We start from the raw sequence: 16,148 nt of genomic DNA, 5'->3' as shown, positions 1-16,148 counted from the left end.
ATGTTGATGTTTCATAAAAAATTGAGCAATTTGATCAATGTTATTTATTAAATGCAAGTTATGGCATTTCTTCTTTGCAAATATTACTGAAAAATTTGTTCATCTTCATTAATTGCAAAATAGGAACAACTGTGACTTAATTTAACTTTAAAAAATTAATTCTATTAATCTTAAAATAATTATTAATTATACCCATTGTTTGTATTGTTTTACATATTGTATGCATATTTTAAGCGTGTATTTTTACATGATTAGTTAATATACTTACAATTAACTCGATCGTGTTTGGTTAGCATTCTGAAATCCATTTGTGCTACCACAGGTGGTTGTTACATATATTTCAAAACACGGCAACGATTTTAAGTATAGGTTAATTCAGTACTATTTTGATAAGTTTCCTAAACTTACTACTTGCAAAACTTACACGTACGCGGAGTTGTTAAAACTCACTTTTTAAACTATAAACGTCACTAACACCGAAGCACAGTTATTATTGGTCGTGATTAATTTTATTATTAGAGCATTACCTTTAACATGTAATTAATTAACCAATGTATTTATTCCACAGTTCATTCGTTATGAGATGAACAAACGCGGCTGGACAGGTACGTAGCAAACGAACTAATAACCGATATGGCGCGAAACAAACACGACAAAAGTCTCATGTATAAATTCACGTTCGAACTATATACTACATAGTCTGTGCTTGTCTATGGTATGTGCATTCTCTACATCTCTCAAGTTCTATAACAATATTTCTTAAAAATATAATATAAGTAGTGGTCTACACCATTGCGCACGTGCTTCAACAAAATGTAGCAACCGGTCTGACAGCTGATTTGTTGACGCCTCCCTTTTGGAGTACTTTTTTGTACACTCACGCCTCACGCATACGCTGTTTATTATTTTTTTCATGAACAGATTTAATCAGTATATGTTCTCAAGTTGTTTACCATTGTGAAAAAATTCCATAATACGTCACAACAAATTTGGAGTAATTTTTTATTGCAAATTGTAGTAAATATCTAGGAACAAAGACAGTTTTTAATGCTTATCTATCATCTAGTAACAAAATTTTAAACAGAATTTGCTTTATAGTGCCATCTTTTCATAAACGATAAAACTATAGTGCCAATGAATAAATTATATACATATACATAGAAATATAATATCAATGCAAAGTATAATTTCAAAAGGCAAAATAGTCAGTATTTAAATCCATTTTCGGTCAGTATAAAAATACTACTCACCTTTCATATTTACATACTGACCACCAAACGTTAGTGGCTATATGGATAAAAATTATTGGTAAAAAAAAAATTAATAAGAATAATCGCAATTTAAACAATAAAAAGAAACTTAAAAGCACTCAAGTTTATTCTCTTTGAGAAACCTTGCACAAGTACAATACACATTCAATCAATTAAATTAATGAGGTGCATAAGAATGAATCACATTTTACAATTAGCACAATGTATACATATATAATTGATTAATAAAATAATGACTTAAAAAAACAGAAACACAAACTTATTCAACAAAAAATAATAATNAAATTTAAATACTGACCCTATATCCTACATCATATTTTAATGTATACAGTAGAATCCGCTTATAATGACATCGAAGGGAAATGACAAACACTTCATACTAAGCGAGCGTCATACAAAGCATAGTCTTAAGAAAATAAACAACTTTCTATTTTGGTTAGTTATTTAGTTTAATACAGAGAAAAACTACAAATTGTATATATTTATTAACAGAAAAAGAAAAATTGTAATATCAATATATCAGCAAAATAAGCGAAAATGTTATTATTAATCATTTGGATCACTATAGATGATTCCTTGAGCATCAATCATAATAAACGATATGTCATTTTAAACGGAGTAATTATATCCAAACTTTCCTGTAGAGAATTTAATATGAAAACCAAACTTAACACTGCAATTACTTTATATTATGCGGTTGGTCATTATAGGCGGAGTCATAATAAACGAATTCCTCTGTACTTAAAACTATTGACTAAAAGACAAGCCATTTCAGTATAGTGTACCCCAAGTATAATCAAAATAAGCATCACAACGATTTCTGTTATTCAGATTCAGACATTAAGAAAAAGACGAAACGCTAAAGGTAATAACACTCCACTTTTTTATAATAATTTATGAAAAGTTGAAAAGGGTGGAATTTTGGCTAATGTTACAGGTTTTTCCAATTTTGTAACCGTAACATTGATCTACATTATTTCAGCATCCAAACGATAGATGGCCATTTGCACGATATTTTAAAATTTTTATTTAAAAAAATGTAATATTTATTTTCTATTTTACTATTTTTATTAATATTTTAAACCTATTACTTATTACCGTTGTGATATGTTCAAGTAGCTACTTCCTATTTCTACAGTATCGTGAAAATTAATTCACAATTTAGCTTTGCTAAATTTGATTACCTAGTGATAACATAAAAGTTACGTTATCGTTTAGAAACGTTCTAGTAAATTTACCTAGAATACTTTCATATAAATTTCTGCTTTAATTGTAACTAATTTTAAATTCATAATTATATTTAATCATCTTATAAATACCCAACATTTATTCCTTGATTTTCTACCAAGTATAATAACAGAGAAAACTTAAATTGAGTAAAATGCAATTTTAATGTTTCAAGAAGATTTTTAATAATGTTGATGTTTCATAAAAAATTGAGCAATTTGATCAATGTTATTTATTAAATGCAAGTTATGGCATTTCTTCTTTGCAAATATTACTGAAAAATTTGTTCATCTTCATTAATTGCAAAATAGGAACAACTGTGACTTAATTTAACTTTAAAAAATTAATTCTATTAATCTTAAAATAATTATTAATTATACCCATTGTTTGTATTGTTTTACATATTGTATGCATATTTTAAGCGTGTATTTTTACATGATTAGTTAATATACTTACAATTAACTCGATCGTGTTTGGTTAGCATTCTGAAATCCATTTGTGCTACCACAGGTGGTTGTTACATATATTTCAAAACACGGCAACGATTTTAAGTATAGGTTAATTCAGTACTATTTTGATAAGTTTCCTAAACTTACTACTTGCAAAACTTACACGTACGCGGAGTTGTTAAAACTCACTTTTTAAACTATAAACGTCACTAACACCGAAGCACAGTTATTATTGGTCGTGATTAATTTTATTATTAGAGCATTACCTTTAACATGTAATTAATTAACCAATGTATTTATTCCACAGTTCATTCGTTATGAGATGAACAAACGCGGCTGGACAGGTACGTAGCAAACGAACTAATAACCGATATGGCGCGAAACAAACACGACAAAAGTCTCATGTATAAATTCACGTTCGAACTATATACTACATAGTCTGTGCTTGTCTATGGTATGTGCATTCTCTACATCTCTCAAGTTCTATAACAATATTTCTTAAAAATATAATATAAGTAGTGGTCTACACCATTGCGCACGTGCTTCAACAAAATGTAGCAACCGGTCTGACAGCTGATTTGTTGACGCCTCCCTTTTGGAGTACTTTTTTGTACACTCACGCCTCACGCATACGCTGTTTATTATTTTTTTCATGAACAGATTTAATCAGTATATGTTCTCAAGTTGTTTACCATTGTGAAAAAATTCCATAATACGTCACAACAAATTTGGAGTAATTTTTTATTGCAAATTGTAGTAAATATCTAGGAACAAAGACAGTTTTTAATGCTTATCTATCATCTAGTAACAAAATTTTAAACAGAATTTGCTTTATAGTGCCATCTTTTCATAAACGATAAAACTATAGTGCCAATGAATAAATTATATACATATACATAGAAATATAATATCAATGCAAAGTATAATTTCAAAAGGCAAAATAGTCAGTATTTAAATCCATTTTCGGTCAGTATAAAAATACTACTCACCTTTCATATTTACATACTGACCACCAAACGTTAGTGGCTATATGGATAAAAATTATTGGTAAAAAAAAAATTAATAAGAATAATCGCAATTTAAACAATAAAAAGAAACTTAAAAGCACTCAAGTTTATTCTCTTTGAGAAACCTTGCACAAGTACAATACACATTCAATCAATTAAATTAATGAGGTGCATAAGAATGAATCACATTTTACAATTAGCACAATGTATACATATATAATTGATTAATAAAATAATGACTTAAAAAAACAGAAACACAAACTTATTCAACAAAAAATAATAATTAACTGATATTTTTAAGGGAATTTAAACAACGTTTTTATGTGTGCATTTTTATGTAACCTTTTCCTAGTTTTAAGTTACCAATTATCTAAGAAATCTAAACCAGTCTTTGGTACCACCGATGAAAATGAATCTTCATCATCATGCCAACTATTTTTATTACAGATGACATGAACTTTTGCAACTACTTCCTTCTAAAACATTTGAAATTGTATTTAACACTTCAATTAATATTTCTATTCAACTTAAGACACTTCTATATATTATATGCAATGTCTAGTGCATACACAACTTACCGTTTTTGGTTTCGATGTTTTCTTAATTTCACCCTGCATATTATCTGATGAGTCGTTTAGACAAATCGTTAGATCTCTTTGGCTTGGGGTACGAAAACTGAAGGGTGCTGAATGCTCATCTCTATAAGAACAGTTATCATCAATAACTGTTTTTGCAGCATACTCTTCTTTTGCAATTTCTTTACAACGAACTGTATTGTATTGTAGACAAGCTTCCGGTTTAATTATACTTTCATTCATGATTTGATTTTGTTCTTTCTCTGATAAACTTAACCACAATTTATCGTACGCAACTTTCGTTTCGTTCATATCGGTGTATAATCTCGAAGCCATCGTATTGATACTTCCAAAATACTGATCAGCTATACTTTTTAGCGACATTTTACCTTTTTTGTAGGTAAAAACGTAAAAATAAACTTAAACACTAAACAATTAAAATTACATGTTTTATTTACATTTGCCAAAGGTTGATGAACTGTACAAAATACAAATATGCAATGTGTATGTGTGCATGTGTTCCTTATCTATGATCTAGCCATAGATAAATAAATAAGCGTGTAATGCATAGAAAAAGCGAAAACGAAAAAAACATAGACTAAGAAAACCACCGTCCCATGTTAAGCATGCTACGCTAAAAGAAAATAACTGTAAAATATGCAATCGATCGGAAACCGTTTGTGAATTCTGATTATGCAAAAGAAAATAACAAATATATGCTATTTTCTATGATATATTCGTTACCATAGATACTTGAACATAGTATAGAGCATCCTTGGCTTTTAATGATAATTTAAACATCTTTCTTATTGTTTTTCGTAATAATTTATCGTATTATCTATGTCTACAGATTAATTTCTATGTCATGATTTCTTACCACAGATTAACGAAATATTAACTGTTTCCTAGTTAAATTTATAAATCACTATGATCACTATTTATGTTTCTTATCCTGTCAATGATTCTTATCAACATAACCGCATTGGTCAAGCCAAGTCATTTTTTGTAAATAAATTATTTTTTTGAATAATTAATTTAATAAGGTAGTAAACAGTAGTAAACCATGCCAAAAGTTGTGTCAAGAAGCATAGCTTGTTCGGATACAAAAGATCAAGAAGAATATGGAGATGAAAAACCATTACATATTTACTATTGCATTTGTGGACAAATGACGCTAATATTAGGTATTATTTTGATATTTCATTTAATTATATTTGATAACAACATGTTTCGTAGATTGTGCTATCGAAAAGCTACCTCTAAGGAAACGGGATGGAGCTCGTGTCCTAGATGCAGTGTATCATGCACATAAGGTAACGTGTGATACAGATGAGATTGTGTTTCTAAAACGTCTTGAGGGTATAGAAAAGCAACATCGGTTGAAGTGCAAAAAATGCGGGCTTTTATTATATTATAAGCATGATCCTTCAAGCCCAGTAATTTTTGTAGTCAAAGGCTCGATAATTAAATCAACAAGTGAAGGGCCTATTACAGACATTTATAATCAAGTTGCGATTGAAAAACCCAAGAAAATAATGGTTACCAAACATACCAAAAATATGGGAAAATTTAGTTCTGTTACTGTATCCACTATAGATGAAGAAGAGGATGAAATAGAGGCAGTAAGTTATGACTAATTATTGCACATGAAAAATTGTATGTTTAAAATGTTTTTTCATAATTTTTGTTTTTGTTTCTAGCGTGAAATTGCAGATAGTTACGCAAACAATGCCAGAATAATTGAGAAGCAATTAGAACGAAAAGGCATGAATAAAAGGAAACAAGAAATATCATCACAAATAGAAGTCAAAAAGTCTCGTGGAACACTGATAGAAAAATAATAAAATTAGGTAAATACATAATAAAAGTAGTTGGTAAAAACGCTTTTAATAAAAATAACCAAGCTATTACATTACAAATTCCATAGTAATTTCCATAAAAATTGAAATATTTAACAAAATTTCTTTTAAAAGTTGACTTGAACTTACATTTTGTGATTTGAGTAAGACTTTTTTATTAATAACCGTTGTTTTTGATAACTGTATTAAAAAGCAAGTACATTGTAAGTCTTTAAATAAATAAAACTAAAACTATATATGTATATAACTGAATCACATTCTTGTTTTGACATTTGTTATTTACGTATGCAAGGTTCTTGATTCCTTATACTGTATAGTGGTGTCACACATTAATAAACTACTGTTATTATCTTCATTTAGTTATTGAAAATAGATCACCTATGCATACCGGGCTACGACCTTTGTTGTTGACAAAAATTAAAAACTGGTTATTATAACTACATTTCAATTAAATACGTTAGAGGCACATAGTCGCAATTTTTATTAAAAAAAGACATTAAAACAAAAAATATACATCCTATACAGTAAAGTAATAATTTAATTAATTTTAGGATTACTTAGACTAGATCAATTACTACGAAGAAGTGGAGTAGTTTCTTCGGCAGGTCTACGATAACGCGAGCCCGCTTGTCTATAATGTCTATCGTGCAGGTACAATGTACTCAAACTCATATTTTCGATATTCGAATTAAGCGGCCCCTCCAATCTGTAAGCGTCGCCCCGAATGGAACTGTCCGTCAGATCTGCGTTGGTGTACAATTCTCCTTCACTGTGCGGCATGATGAGGCTGCTTTCTCTTTCAACAGCTTCAACAAATTGTTGAGCCTCTGGAGGGGGATGCCAGCTAGGGTTGGTCAACTTGAAATGCATAAGAGACAACTCCGTCTTCCCGTCCTCTGCCTGAGTGTACTGATTGGGAGCAGCAGCAACTGAAGTATAACCACCCTGCCAATCTGGATTCCCATGTTTTCGTACGTCCATTTGTGCAAAGCTACATACATCTCCCACACCTAAATAATTTACATAATAAAAAAGTGAAATTGGCTAAAGTATTATTTTTTCTCAATTTATACATATATAATTGATTAATAAAATAATGACTTAAAAAAACAGAAACACAAACTTATTCAACAAAAAATAATAATTAACTGATATTTTTAAGGGAATTTAAACAACGTTTTTATGTGTGCATTTTTATGTAACCTTTTCCTAGTTTTAAGTTACCAATTATCTAAGAAATCTAAACCAGTCTTTGGTACCACCGATGAAAATGAATCTTCATCATCATGCCAACTATTTTTATTACAGATGACATGAACTTTTGCAACTACTTCCTTCTAAAACATTTGAAATTGTATTTAACACTTCAATTAATATTTCTATTCAACTTAAGACACTTCTAGGTCTACCTCTACCTCTCCTAACTCTCCTTTCTGCCTCCTATATTTCTGACTAGACCTTCATACCTGAGAAGATGTCCTACCAACTTATCTCGTCTATTTCTTATTGANTTTTCTAAAACCTTTTAATATTTAGTTGTTCAACATAGAAAGTAGTTTCTCTTCATTTTTAAAAATAGAGACAAAATATTTTCTTACCAACAACGGATACAGTGAAGTTTCTGTAAAAGTCAACAAAGTCCAGCGTTCTTGGATAAATGTGCCTCCATAACAAATATGGTGTGATCAAAGGCGACAGAAGTTCTTCCAATACTCCAACCACACGAATTTGAAAGAGTTGTTGGAATTCCGACCGTACCCTCGTAGTGTGCGCTTGATTTTTCCATCCCGACGGTAAATAGTGTGTGTGAGCCAAAACATTGGCCAGTAATGTTTCAGGACACCATGCCATTGTTTCATCTGGAATTAAAGCTCTGCAGACTGCAACACTGGCACCCAACAACGTCATCATTGTCAGAACATGTTCAACTGATAGTACATCTTCATCATAAACTGTCAGAAGTAAAAGAACAGCCAACACTGCTCCACACATAAACGCGAATGAACGAGCAAACACGGTAGCCATTGGAGAACTAAAAGCTGACAAGTATTTGGTAGCAGGTCGATGAGCGCGATTCAGCCGGGCGTTCAATTCGTGATCAAGTTCGTTAAAGTGTCGTAAATATAAACGTCCATACAATGACCAATTTCGTACTCCCAAGCTTCCGGGTTCGCGTTTAATTACTTCTGCATAATTGAAAAAAGCATAAAGTATTTGCCAGATAAAGACTAATGGAGCAAATACAAGATTCGCTAATGCAAGCCAAAGAACATGTCGTGCTAGTTGTTTAGATAATTCGTGTCTCATATTTGGTTTCCTATAGTTTTCTCTGAGATGCCAAGGATTTTCAAAAGGTGCCCACGGTCCCCAAAACAATAAAAAGTAAATGTTGTGACGCAAACTTCGTGTCCAATAAACAACTTCCCCCACAAATGGTAATCGCAATCGAGGTGGCAGTAAGCATTTGTTAGCCATTGCTACCATATAATTTTGCTGCCTCAATATCCTGTGGTAAATATCAAGTTCACTTAACTCCCTTTTATGTATACACATCTGTTGTTCTAACTGAACGTTTCTCACTCTGGTTTGAATTTCATGCCATGTAAGATTGTCTAATTCTGAATCGGCTACATCTAGAGCAGTATTGAAGAACTGTTTTATATCCCAGAAGTGAAACATGTGGTACACACCACGTATTAGTCTTAATGTCCAAACTATTGCAGCTATACAAAGTGCAATCCATGTGAACAAACCAAAGTGGCTTTTACATTCCTGAGGCGAATATATTACATCTGCCATTGTTACTTTAGTAGAGTTTGTTGGTACTTCCTTAAACAATATGCGATAATCTATACAATGCAGTAAAAATGTTGTAAAAAACACTACAAAAACGAACTGACATAATTCCAGGGCTTCTTGTAGCATCATGCAATAGAAACCATGTTTCTGATGGTATCGGTACATTCTGGAAAAAAATGAATCCAGATCGTCTATATGATTCCATCGTGCTCTAGATTCAACAACATGAATCATAACACCACTTTCTTCTTGGTCACCGTCCTGTAATGCTGCGTAACTCTGCATTTTTATAATTTTTCTGAAATAAGATAACTGTTACAGATAATCAATATATTTCTATTTGTCTACAGAAATCTTTTAATGTCCATGATTGGTGTTTTTTGAATAAAGATAATGCACAGCAATTTAAAAATAAACGCTCTATTAATAATGCATTTTTTTTATTTGAAGGACATGATAACTGAACTTGTTTTCTGCTTAAACTTCAATATACCAAACATAAATATGATACGCATAGGCAACTTAAAATATCTTACCTTCAACAAAAAGGCAGTCGAATTCATTAAGACGCAAATAATAATTTGTGTATTATGTGCACAATAAGGAGAATTTGGCTAATTTTTTAGATCCAAACAAAGAAGTGTCATATTTATTTACGAATATCGTAAGTTATTCATGTTTCATTCGACAGATTGAATAATGACAAAAAAAATATTCAAAAAGGTTTCCAAATATTAGATTAATAGTGTTGTACATGTGTTGTAATTTAAAAATTTTATTATTTAGGACACTATCATAATCTCCTTGCTTACGAAACAAAGCTTTTTTTATCTGATCATTGTTGACAGGTTGACACTTTTTGCTTTCGCGCATATCTTGCGTGTTTATACGGTTAACTCACCATAGATAAGTATGTAAAAAATATCAAACGTAAATGTGTCTCCACAACCAGGCGATAAAATTTATGATAAAATTCAAATTCGTTAAATTACCTAAAGTAAATGAATGCAAACATAATAGAACACCATTAATTATAAATATGAAAAATATGAAGTGATAAAACGAAGTAGTAAATTATTTTAATTAGCGAATGCTATCCTTGTAAATTCTAATATAAAATATAACATTGCCCAATTGTCATTATTATTACGAATTGGTTGTCAAAGTAATTAGGCTAGGTTGGTGTAAGTGCCACGTAATTTTAAATATTAATTAGTGTTAAAAAATGGGTAATTTGGAGAGTGTTGAAATTCCTGGAGGAGGGACAGAAGGTTATCACGTTTTAAGGGTATAATACAGTGTCATTTTTAGTCGCATATTCTCAAGCAGCGGTTCCAGGTTCAAGAAAATTCTCCCGGTAGTAGGGCAGGTCTGCAAGCTTTTTTCGATTTCATTATTTCAATCAATGGAACACGATTGGACCAAGATAATGAAACTTTAAAACAAGTTCTACGCAATGGTTTAGGTATAAAGAAGCTTAAGTAATTAGTACAATTTCTAAATGTTTTTTGTAGGTAAACAACTTCCCATGACAGTTTATAGTAGTAAAACACAAAACGTTCGAACTGTAACAATAGAACCAAGTGAAAGTTGGGGAGGACAAGGCTTGTTAGGGATCAGCATTAGGTTTTGTTCCTTTGAAGGAGCCAATGAAAATGTGTGGCATATTTTGGAAGTTCATCCGAGCTCTCCAGCTGAATTAGCAGGTTTAAGACCTTTTACCGACTATATTATAGGTGCAGAATCTGTTTTGCATGAAAATGAAGATTTGTTTGCTTTAATAGAAGCTCATGAGGGCCGTAGTCTAAAATTATATGTGTACAATAGTGTGGAAGATGGTTGTAGAGAAGTAACAATAACTCCTCATCGTGGTTGGGGAGGAGAGGGCAGTTTGGGTTGTGGAATAGGTTATGGTTATCTTCATCGCATTCCAGTAAGAGGGAATGTCCCTCAAAGAATATATGAACCTCCTACAATCAAAAGACCAATTCAAGAAAACACTGAAAAGTCTAAGGCAAAACCATTTATAAATCCTGATCAATCTAATGTATCATCAGCGTTTGTGAACACTTTTAAGAATCCTACAGTTTCTTCTTCTACTGAGATGACTATCGAAAATCCTAATTTTAACAGTATGACTAACTTTCCTAATCCGCAGATGAATGCATCTCTTCAGAATGTGACAGTGACTTCAACAGTTTTAAATGCATCGTCACCTCTTCCATTGTCAGTTTCTAATGCAAGTATTCCTTCATTTATGTCTGTTCCAACCCCTGTTTCTTCTTCGCAAGTTTTCCAAAATGTAGCACCTGATACAAACACAATGCAGACACCTGCAGGATATTTCTTACCCTCTTCAACACCTGTCGATGTAAACTATCCTGCATTTGTAAATCAAAACAGTATGGTAATTCAGCCATCTCCAGGAACTCCCCTTGTTTCCAAAGACGCCCCTTCCTTGAATATTAGTAGTGTATCTCATGAAGGTATTAATCAAAATTTAAAACATCAACAAACACCGGTAGTTTTTGACCCGACTATTGCAGCGCAATCAGCTCAAAGTTTACTAACAAATATTGCAACTACGACTAGTTAATTCTTTTAATTGTATATTTTATTTAATTAAACAAATAATTGTTAATCTGTGCCTGAAACAAATCTTCAACTAGTAATCTGTGTCTCATGGCATTGGATAATTGTGATGTTTCTTTTTTATAATTCCGTTTAAAATGTATTATTTATCACTAAAAAGAAAATGTCATGTATTTTTAGCTTATAAAGTGTACCTACTACAAACATGTCTATGTTTAAATTAAAATTATTTTTTGTTAAACAATGAAGGGCTTTTTATTATATAAAACTGGATCTTACCCATTTAAAATTTCTTAAATAAGTAAGTACATAATTATTACAAAAATGTACATCATCAAATATTACAAAAAAATGTTTTATTTTAATGGTATATGAGTAGAATTAAAGTGTGTGCATGTATACTCGGGAGTTTACTTTTTGTACTTATACAGCAGGGCGACTTGAAAAGTTTTTTTTTTTATTTTTTTCCACCTCAGTAAATAGTTGAATTGTTTCAATTCAAAGATTAAGATGTGTCTCAGCAAATTGATACGCGCTACAAATTAAAGCTACGATATGAATTAATAATTCTAGTCCACCGGTTCTGGTCGAAATTGTCGCTTTATTGGGCCTAATCGTAAGTAAAGGACATGTATTCTTATGGCGCGCGTTTTGATCAAGCATGCGTGAGCTGTGCGCCCGACCATCCCGCACTCTTTTGGCAAACGTAGAGGAAATCTATAATTTAATATATGGTAATGCAACCTAGACAAACGCTAAGTACTTGAAATATATAATTTTTTTTCAGTGAAAAACTTAATTTTTAAATTAATAGAAATCGTTTTTTATATTTATTTATCGAATTTGAATAAAAATATTGCTTTATCGTACACCCAATAAGTAATTAGGTACTTATATACTTTTTCGTTTAGTTTTTCTAATACCCAATTTATGTTTGAGATAAAAGTTATATTTTTATATAGATATTTACAATTGTACGTTCGTTTTTATCCTATTAATTTAGCATTGTACTATTATTTATATTCCTATTGTTATTTACTTCTCTTTTAATAAACGTGATATTTACCTAATTTATTGTTCTTTTCCTCATTTCAGGACTGCCACTTTAATGTAAGTTACAAAAATATTTATTCCTTAAAAAATCGATAAGTAGTAATAACAATGGGAACTTATTTAACATATAGCTAACAAACGTATTTTTTTGTTAAGTAATTACTGTGATTACGCTTTTTTGTTTTTCCTATATTAAGCATAATAGAAAAAGGCTGTATAGTATAGGTATGTTTTGATTTGCCCATGTGTAGTAAATCTGTATAAATTAAAAATTAGTACTTTTATCAGAAAGATACATCACCTTTATTATTGTATCTAATCTTATATACAACTGTAAGATAAGATGCTCAGAAATGTTCTTACCGTTATCTGAGTTATAAACTAATTAGTATAAGGATTGGTGTGCAAAGATTTACTCAATTCCTATATTGTGTCAATACCTGTGAATAATATATAGTTTGGTTGTAGTTTTAAAAATGCTGAGTTGTTTTTTCAATAGTGGCCCTTCAAAACGGTGGACGTTGCCAAAAGTTCCTCAAGAAAATGGTACACAAAACATCAACGGCCATTACGTAAAACTTACACAAGATACTATAACGATTTTACATACAACGACGAATGACTCGAACTCTGTATCTTATCAAAATGGTACTTCAGAACTACAGGCAGCAGTGGAAACAGAAGAAAAGGCTTCTGACGTTCAAGAAAGGAGATCTGGGGTTCGTGCTCAAACTATCAACACCGATGATCAAAATTTCACATTCGAAGAAATCCCAAAACATAAAAAAAGTAACGAGTATGTCGCTGCTTTTTTATAGTTCACAAAAAATGAACAGTTATATATATTATATAAGTATGTATATATTAAAAAAAATCGTTTTTTAGGGATGAAGATCTTATTAGGACTGCAATTGCGTCTAATGGTTTTCTTCCAAATTTATTGGACGGAGAAAAACTGCAAATGATAGTTGATGCAATGTATCCAAAAGAAGTAAAGTCGAAAGAGATAATAATTAGAGAAGGTACGGAGGGTCATCATATGTACGTGTCAGCATCAGGTGTCTATGAAATATCGATAAAGGGTAAAAACATCAACAACTTCAACGATAATCGAGTTTTCGGTGAGCTGGCGATATTGTATAATGCGAAACGCCAGGCGACAATCCGAGCTCTAAAAGATGGAAAACTATGGGTTTTGGACAGTGAAATTTACCAAAAAATAATGGTACAAAGTGCCATTCAAAAACGAAACGAATTGGTACAATTTTTAAGAAATGTACCTAAATTAAATAAAAAGAGTGATGAGGTATTGGGACTTGTGTCAGACCTTCTTAGAAATGAATTCTTTTTTACCGGAATGGAAATCGTACGTGAGGGCGATAAGGGTGATAAATTTTACATAATCACTGCAGGTTCGGTCTCAGTAACAAAACGTAACGAAGGTAAAGTGGCAACCCTTACCAGAGGACAATACTTCGGAGAAAGAGCGCTTTTAAAAGAAGATTGTAGACAAGCAACGGTTACCGCTGATGCTCCGGGGGTTGAATGTCTAACATTGACACGATCACACTTTGTAGACTACTTCGGCGACATCGATCCAGACTTTATACCGACGACTGAAGAGAAACAAGTAGTCAGAACGAAACTGAAACGCGAATTCGAAGATATAAGGCTCAAAGACTTGATTCCAATCGAAACGTTGGGTGTGGGGGGTTTCGGCAGGGTTGAATTAGTCCAACACAAAACAAAGAAACAGCTAACATTCGCCTTGAAGTATTTGAAAAAGTACGAAATGGTAAAACAGCAGCAACAACAGCACACGTTAAACGAAAGGAACATCCAAATGAGTTGCGAAAGCCCGTTTATAGTGCGTTTGTACAACACTTTTAAAGACGATAAATACCTCTATTTCTTAATGGAGTCTTGTCTAGGCGGAGACCTATGGACTTTACTCCAGAAACAAAAAACTCGACGCTTTGAAGAGTCTGTGGCACGCTTTTACACTGGCTGCGTCCTGGAGGCTTTCGCGTATCTTCACGAACGTGGCATAATCTATCGAGATTTGAAACCAGAAAATCTTCTTTTAGATAATCGTGGTTATCTAAAACTAACTGATTTTGGTTTTGCGAAAACTCTTCCTCTGAGAGGGAAAACATACACTTTTGCGGGAACCCCCGAATACGTAGCACCAGAAATCGTTTTAGCTCGAGGACACGATAAAGCAACAGATTATTGGGCATTTGGAATTTTCATTTACGAATTACTGGTTGGGAAAACGCCGTTTAGAAGTAATGATAGCAGTCACATGACAACCTACAATCTCATTTTGCGCGGAATCGATAGCATGAGGTTTCCCGAAGTAATATCCAGGCCAGCACAAAATTTGATAAAGAAATTGTGCAAATCCATGGCTTCTGAGAGATTGGGTTGCCAGAAAGACGGGGCAGAAGATATAAGACGTCACAAATGGTACCTTGGATTTGACTGGAAGAAATTAAGAAATCGTGCTATCAAGGCTCCCATTGGTATAAATCTTCGAAGTAACATCGATACTCAATATTTTGATAAGTATCAAAAAGATTCAGATATTCCACCTGATGATCATTCCCCTGACTTTGCAGATTTTTGATTTACGTTATTATTCCACACATTACTTTTTTTAACATGTTGCTTTCACTAGTTGATTAACCATTACTTACATCAAGAACCAATGCAGATATATTGTTCTAAAACAGTCGATTCTATTTTTACACGATCTTTTTTAATACGAATTAAAATATAAACTCATTTCACACAATTCTGGAATCCGCTAGTTAAATGGTAGGTAATTTTAAAACTTAAAAGCAGTAAGGTCTTTACGCCAATTGATTGTTTGAGTCTGTTTATTTATTTAAACGTAGGCTTGAGTGTAATAATAACTATTTTTATAGAGTTGAAGGATTGGCAATATATATATATATATACGCTACATTTTTTTTATCATACTCTATCAGAGAGTATTTGTGTAAAAACTTTTGAAATTACTCAATTAAAAACAGTCAGACTATTACTTATGTTTCAATCTCTATTTAATTGTCAATTTAATCAATGTAGCGAAGATAACAAAGTTATTTTTCAATAATGCAGTACACTTATGATGTTTTATTTTATAATCTATTTATATATTTAAGCTTTAGATTAATCCTTAATATTGTTAATTTCTTATAAACACATGTGAAATAGAAATTTCCATTTTATCCTATTTTTTATTTAATGAAAATATCAACATATTTGAAAACCAATTTTACTTTATTTGAATTTGAGATTATTTAATATT

General features: G+C 31.5%; 6 protein-coding genes across 9 annotated transcripts in view; 3 read left to right on the top strand and 3 right to left on the bottom strand.

The window, feature by feature from the left end:
• The window catches only part of LOC108739814 (growth factor receptor-bound protein 14-like), a 117,535-nt gene extending 116,499 nt beyond the window's left edge, over positions 1-1,036 (bottom strand). The window contains 1 exon segment of the mRNA XM_018473878.2: positions 269-1,036. Coding sequence (XP_018329380.1) covers positions 269-308 — 40 coding nt within the window. The 5' untranslated portion in view covers positions 309-1,036.
• Positions 1,037-3,182: 2,146 nt separating this feature from the next.
• Positions 3,183-5,266, bottom strand: LOC108739798 (uncharacterized protein C1orf198 homolog). Of its 2 annotated transcripts, none has more exons than XM_018473860.2 (2): positions 4,533-5,266; positions 3,183-4,427 (listed from the first exon to the last, which is right to left on the bottom strand). In XM_018473860.2, exons 1-2 carry the CDS (start codon positions 4,911-4,913, stop codon positions 4,314-4,316), a joined length of 495 nt encoding a protein of 164 aa, XP_018329362.2. In that variant the 5' UTR covers positions 4,914-5,266; the 3' UTR covers positions 3,183-4,313. The 2 variants fall into 2 exon arrangements, with proteins under 2 accessions (XP_018329362.2, XP_025831484.1); XM_025975699.1 differs by having other exon boundaries at positions 3,183-4,430; positions 4,533-5,248.
• A 326-nt stretch (positions 5,267-5,592) lies between these two features.
• LOC108739818 (UPF0428 protein CXorf56) lies at positions 5,593-7,025 on the top strand. Its single transcript, XM_018473885.1, has 4 exons — positions 5,593-5,713; positions 5,766-6,151; positions 6,230-6,379; positions 6,940-7,025. Exons 1-3 carry the CDS (start codon positions 5,593-5,595, stop codon positions 6,368-6,370), a joined length of 648 nt encoding a protein of 215 aa, XP_018329387.1. The 3' UTR covers positions 6,371-6,379; positions 6,940-7,025.
• Positions 6,400-10,066, bottom strand: LOC108739816 (autophagy-related protein 9A). Of its 3 annotated transcripts, none has more exons than XM_018473880.2 (3): positions 9,724-10,066; positions 7,987-9,485; positions 6,400-7,398 (listed from the first exon to the last, which is right to left on the bottom strand). In XM_018473880.2, the coding sequence occupies exons 2-3, from the start codon at positions 9,470-9,472 to the stop codon at positions 6,956-6,958; spliced, it is 1,929 nt and encodes a 642-aa protein (XP_018329382.1). In that variant the 5' UTR covers positions 9,473-9,485; positions 9,724-10,066; the 3' UTR covers positions 6,400-6,955. The 3 variants fall into 3 exon arrangements, with proteins under 3 accessions (XP_018329382.1, XP_018329383.1, XP_018329384.1); XM_018473881.1 differs by lacking the exon at positions 9,724-10,066 and having other exon boundaries at positions 7,987-9,217; positions 9,289-9,357; XM_018473882.1 differs by lacking the exon at positions 9,724-10,066 and having other exon boundaries at positions 7,987-8,894; positions 8,969-9,060.
• A 254-nt stretch (positions 10,067-10,320) lies between these two features.
• Positions 10,321-12,038, top strand: LOC108739817 (Golgi reassembly-stacking protein 2). The gene is made up of 3 exons (XM_018473883.2): positions 10,321-10,475; positions 10,526-10,652; positions 10,702-12,038. The coding sequence occupies exons 1-3, from the start codon at positions 10,413-10,415 to the stop codon at positions 11,781-11,783; spliced, it is 1,272 nt and encodes a 423-aa protein (XP_018329385.1). The 5' UTR covers positions 10,321-10,412; the 3' UTR covers positions 11,784-12,038.
• A 1,043-nt stretch (positions 12,039-13,081) lies between these two features.
• Positions 13,082-16,110, top strand: LOC108739815 (cGMP-dependent protein kinase, isozyme 1-like). The gene is made up of 2 exons (XM_018473879.2): positions 13,082-13,628; positions 13,718-16,110. Exons 1-2 carry the CDS (start codon positions 13,309-13,311, stop codon positions 15,459-15,461), a joined length of 2,064 nt encoding a protein of 687 aa, XP_018329381.1. The 5' UTR covers positions 13,082-13,308; the 3' UTR covers positions 15,462-16,110.
• Positions 16,111-16,148: the final 38 nt, after the last annotated feature.

This window comes from Agrilus planipennis, unplaced genomic scaffold, assembly GCF_000699045.2.
Source record: "Agrilus planipennis isolate EAB-ADULT unplaced genomic scaffold, Apla_2.0 scaffold253, whole genome shotgun sequence".
Taxonomy (NCBI): Eukaryota; Metazoa; Arthropoda; class Insecta; order Coleoptera; family Buprestidae; genus Agrilus; species Agrilus planipennis.
Note: the sequence above shows the minus strand (reverse complement) of the source record. Positions and strands in the feature narration are given on the sequence as shown.

Coding starts and splice junctions, on each gene's coding strand:
- LOC108739816 (XM_018473880.2), bottom strand. CDS start 9,472: ATGCAGAGTTACGCAGCATTACAGGACGGTGACCAAGAAGAAAGTGGT. Junction 7,399..7,986: donor CTTCACTGTATCCGTTGTTG/GTAAGAAAATAT, acceptor TAAATTATTTAG/GTGTGGGAGATGTATGTAGC.
- LOC108739815 (XM_018473879.2), top strand. CDS start 13,309: ATGCTGAGTTGTTTTTTCAATAGTGGCCCTTCAAAACGGTGGACGTTG. Junction 13,629..13,717: donor AAACATAAAAAAAGTAACGA/GTATGTCGCTGC, acceptor ATCGTTTTTTAG/GGATGAAGATCTTATTAGGA.
- LOC108739817 (XM_018473883.2), top strand. CDS start 10,413: ATGGGTAATTTGGAGAGTGTTGAAATTCCTGGAGGAGGGACAGAAGGT. Junction 10,476..10,525: donor AAGGTTATCACGTTTTAAGG/GTATAATACAGT, acceptor CAGCGGTTCCAG/GTTCAAGAAAATTCTCCCGG. Junction 10,653..10,701: donor AGTTCTACGCAATGGTTTAG/GTATAAAGAAGC, acceptor TGTTTTTTGTAG/GTAAACAACTTCCCATGACA.
- LOC108739798 (XM_025975699.1), bottom strand. CDS start 4,913: ATGTCGCTAAAAAGTATAGCTGATCAGTATTTTGGAAGTATCAATACG. Junction 4,431..4,532: donor AAACATCGAAACCAAAAACG/GTAAGTTGTGTA, acceptor CAAATGTTTTAG/AAGGAAGTAGTTGCAAAAGT.
- LOC108739818 (XM_018473885.1), top strand. CDS start 5,593: ATGCCAAAAGTTGTGTCAAGAAGCATAGCTTGTTCGGATACAAAAGAT. Junction 5,714..5,765: donor ACAAATGACGCTAATATTAG/GTATTATTTTGA, acceptor CATGTTTCGTAG/ATTGTGCTATCGAAAAGCTA. Junction 6,152..6,229: donor AAGAGGATGAAATAGAGGCA/GTAAGTTATGAC, acceptor TTTTGTTTCTAG/CGTGAAATTGCAGATAGTTA.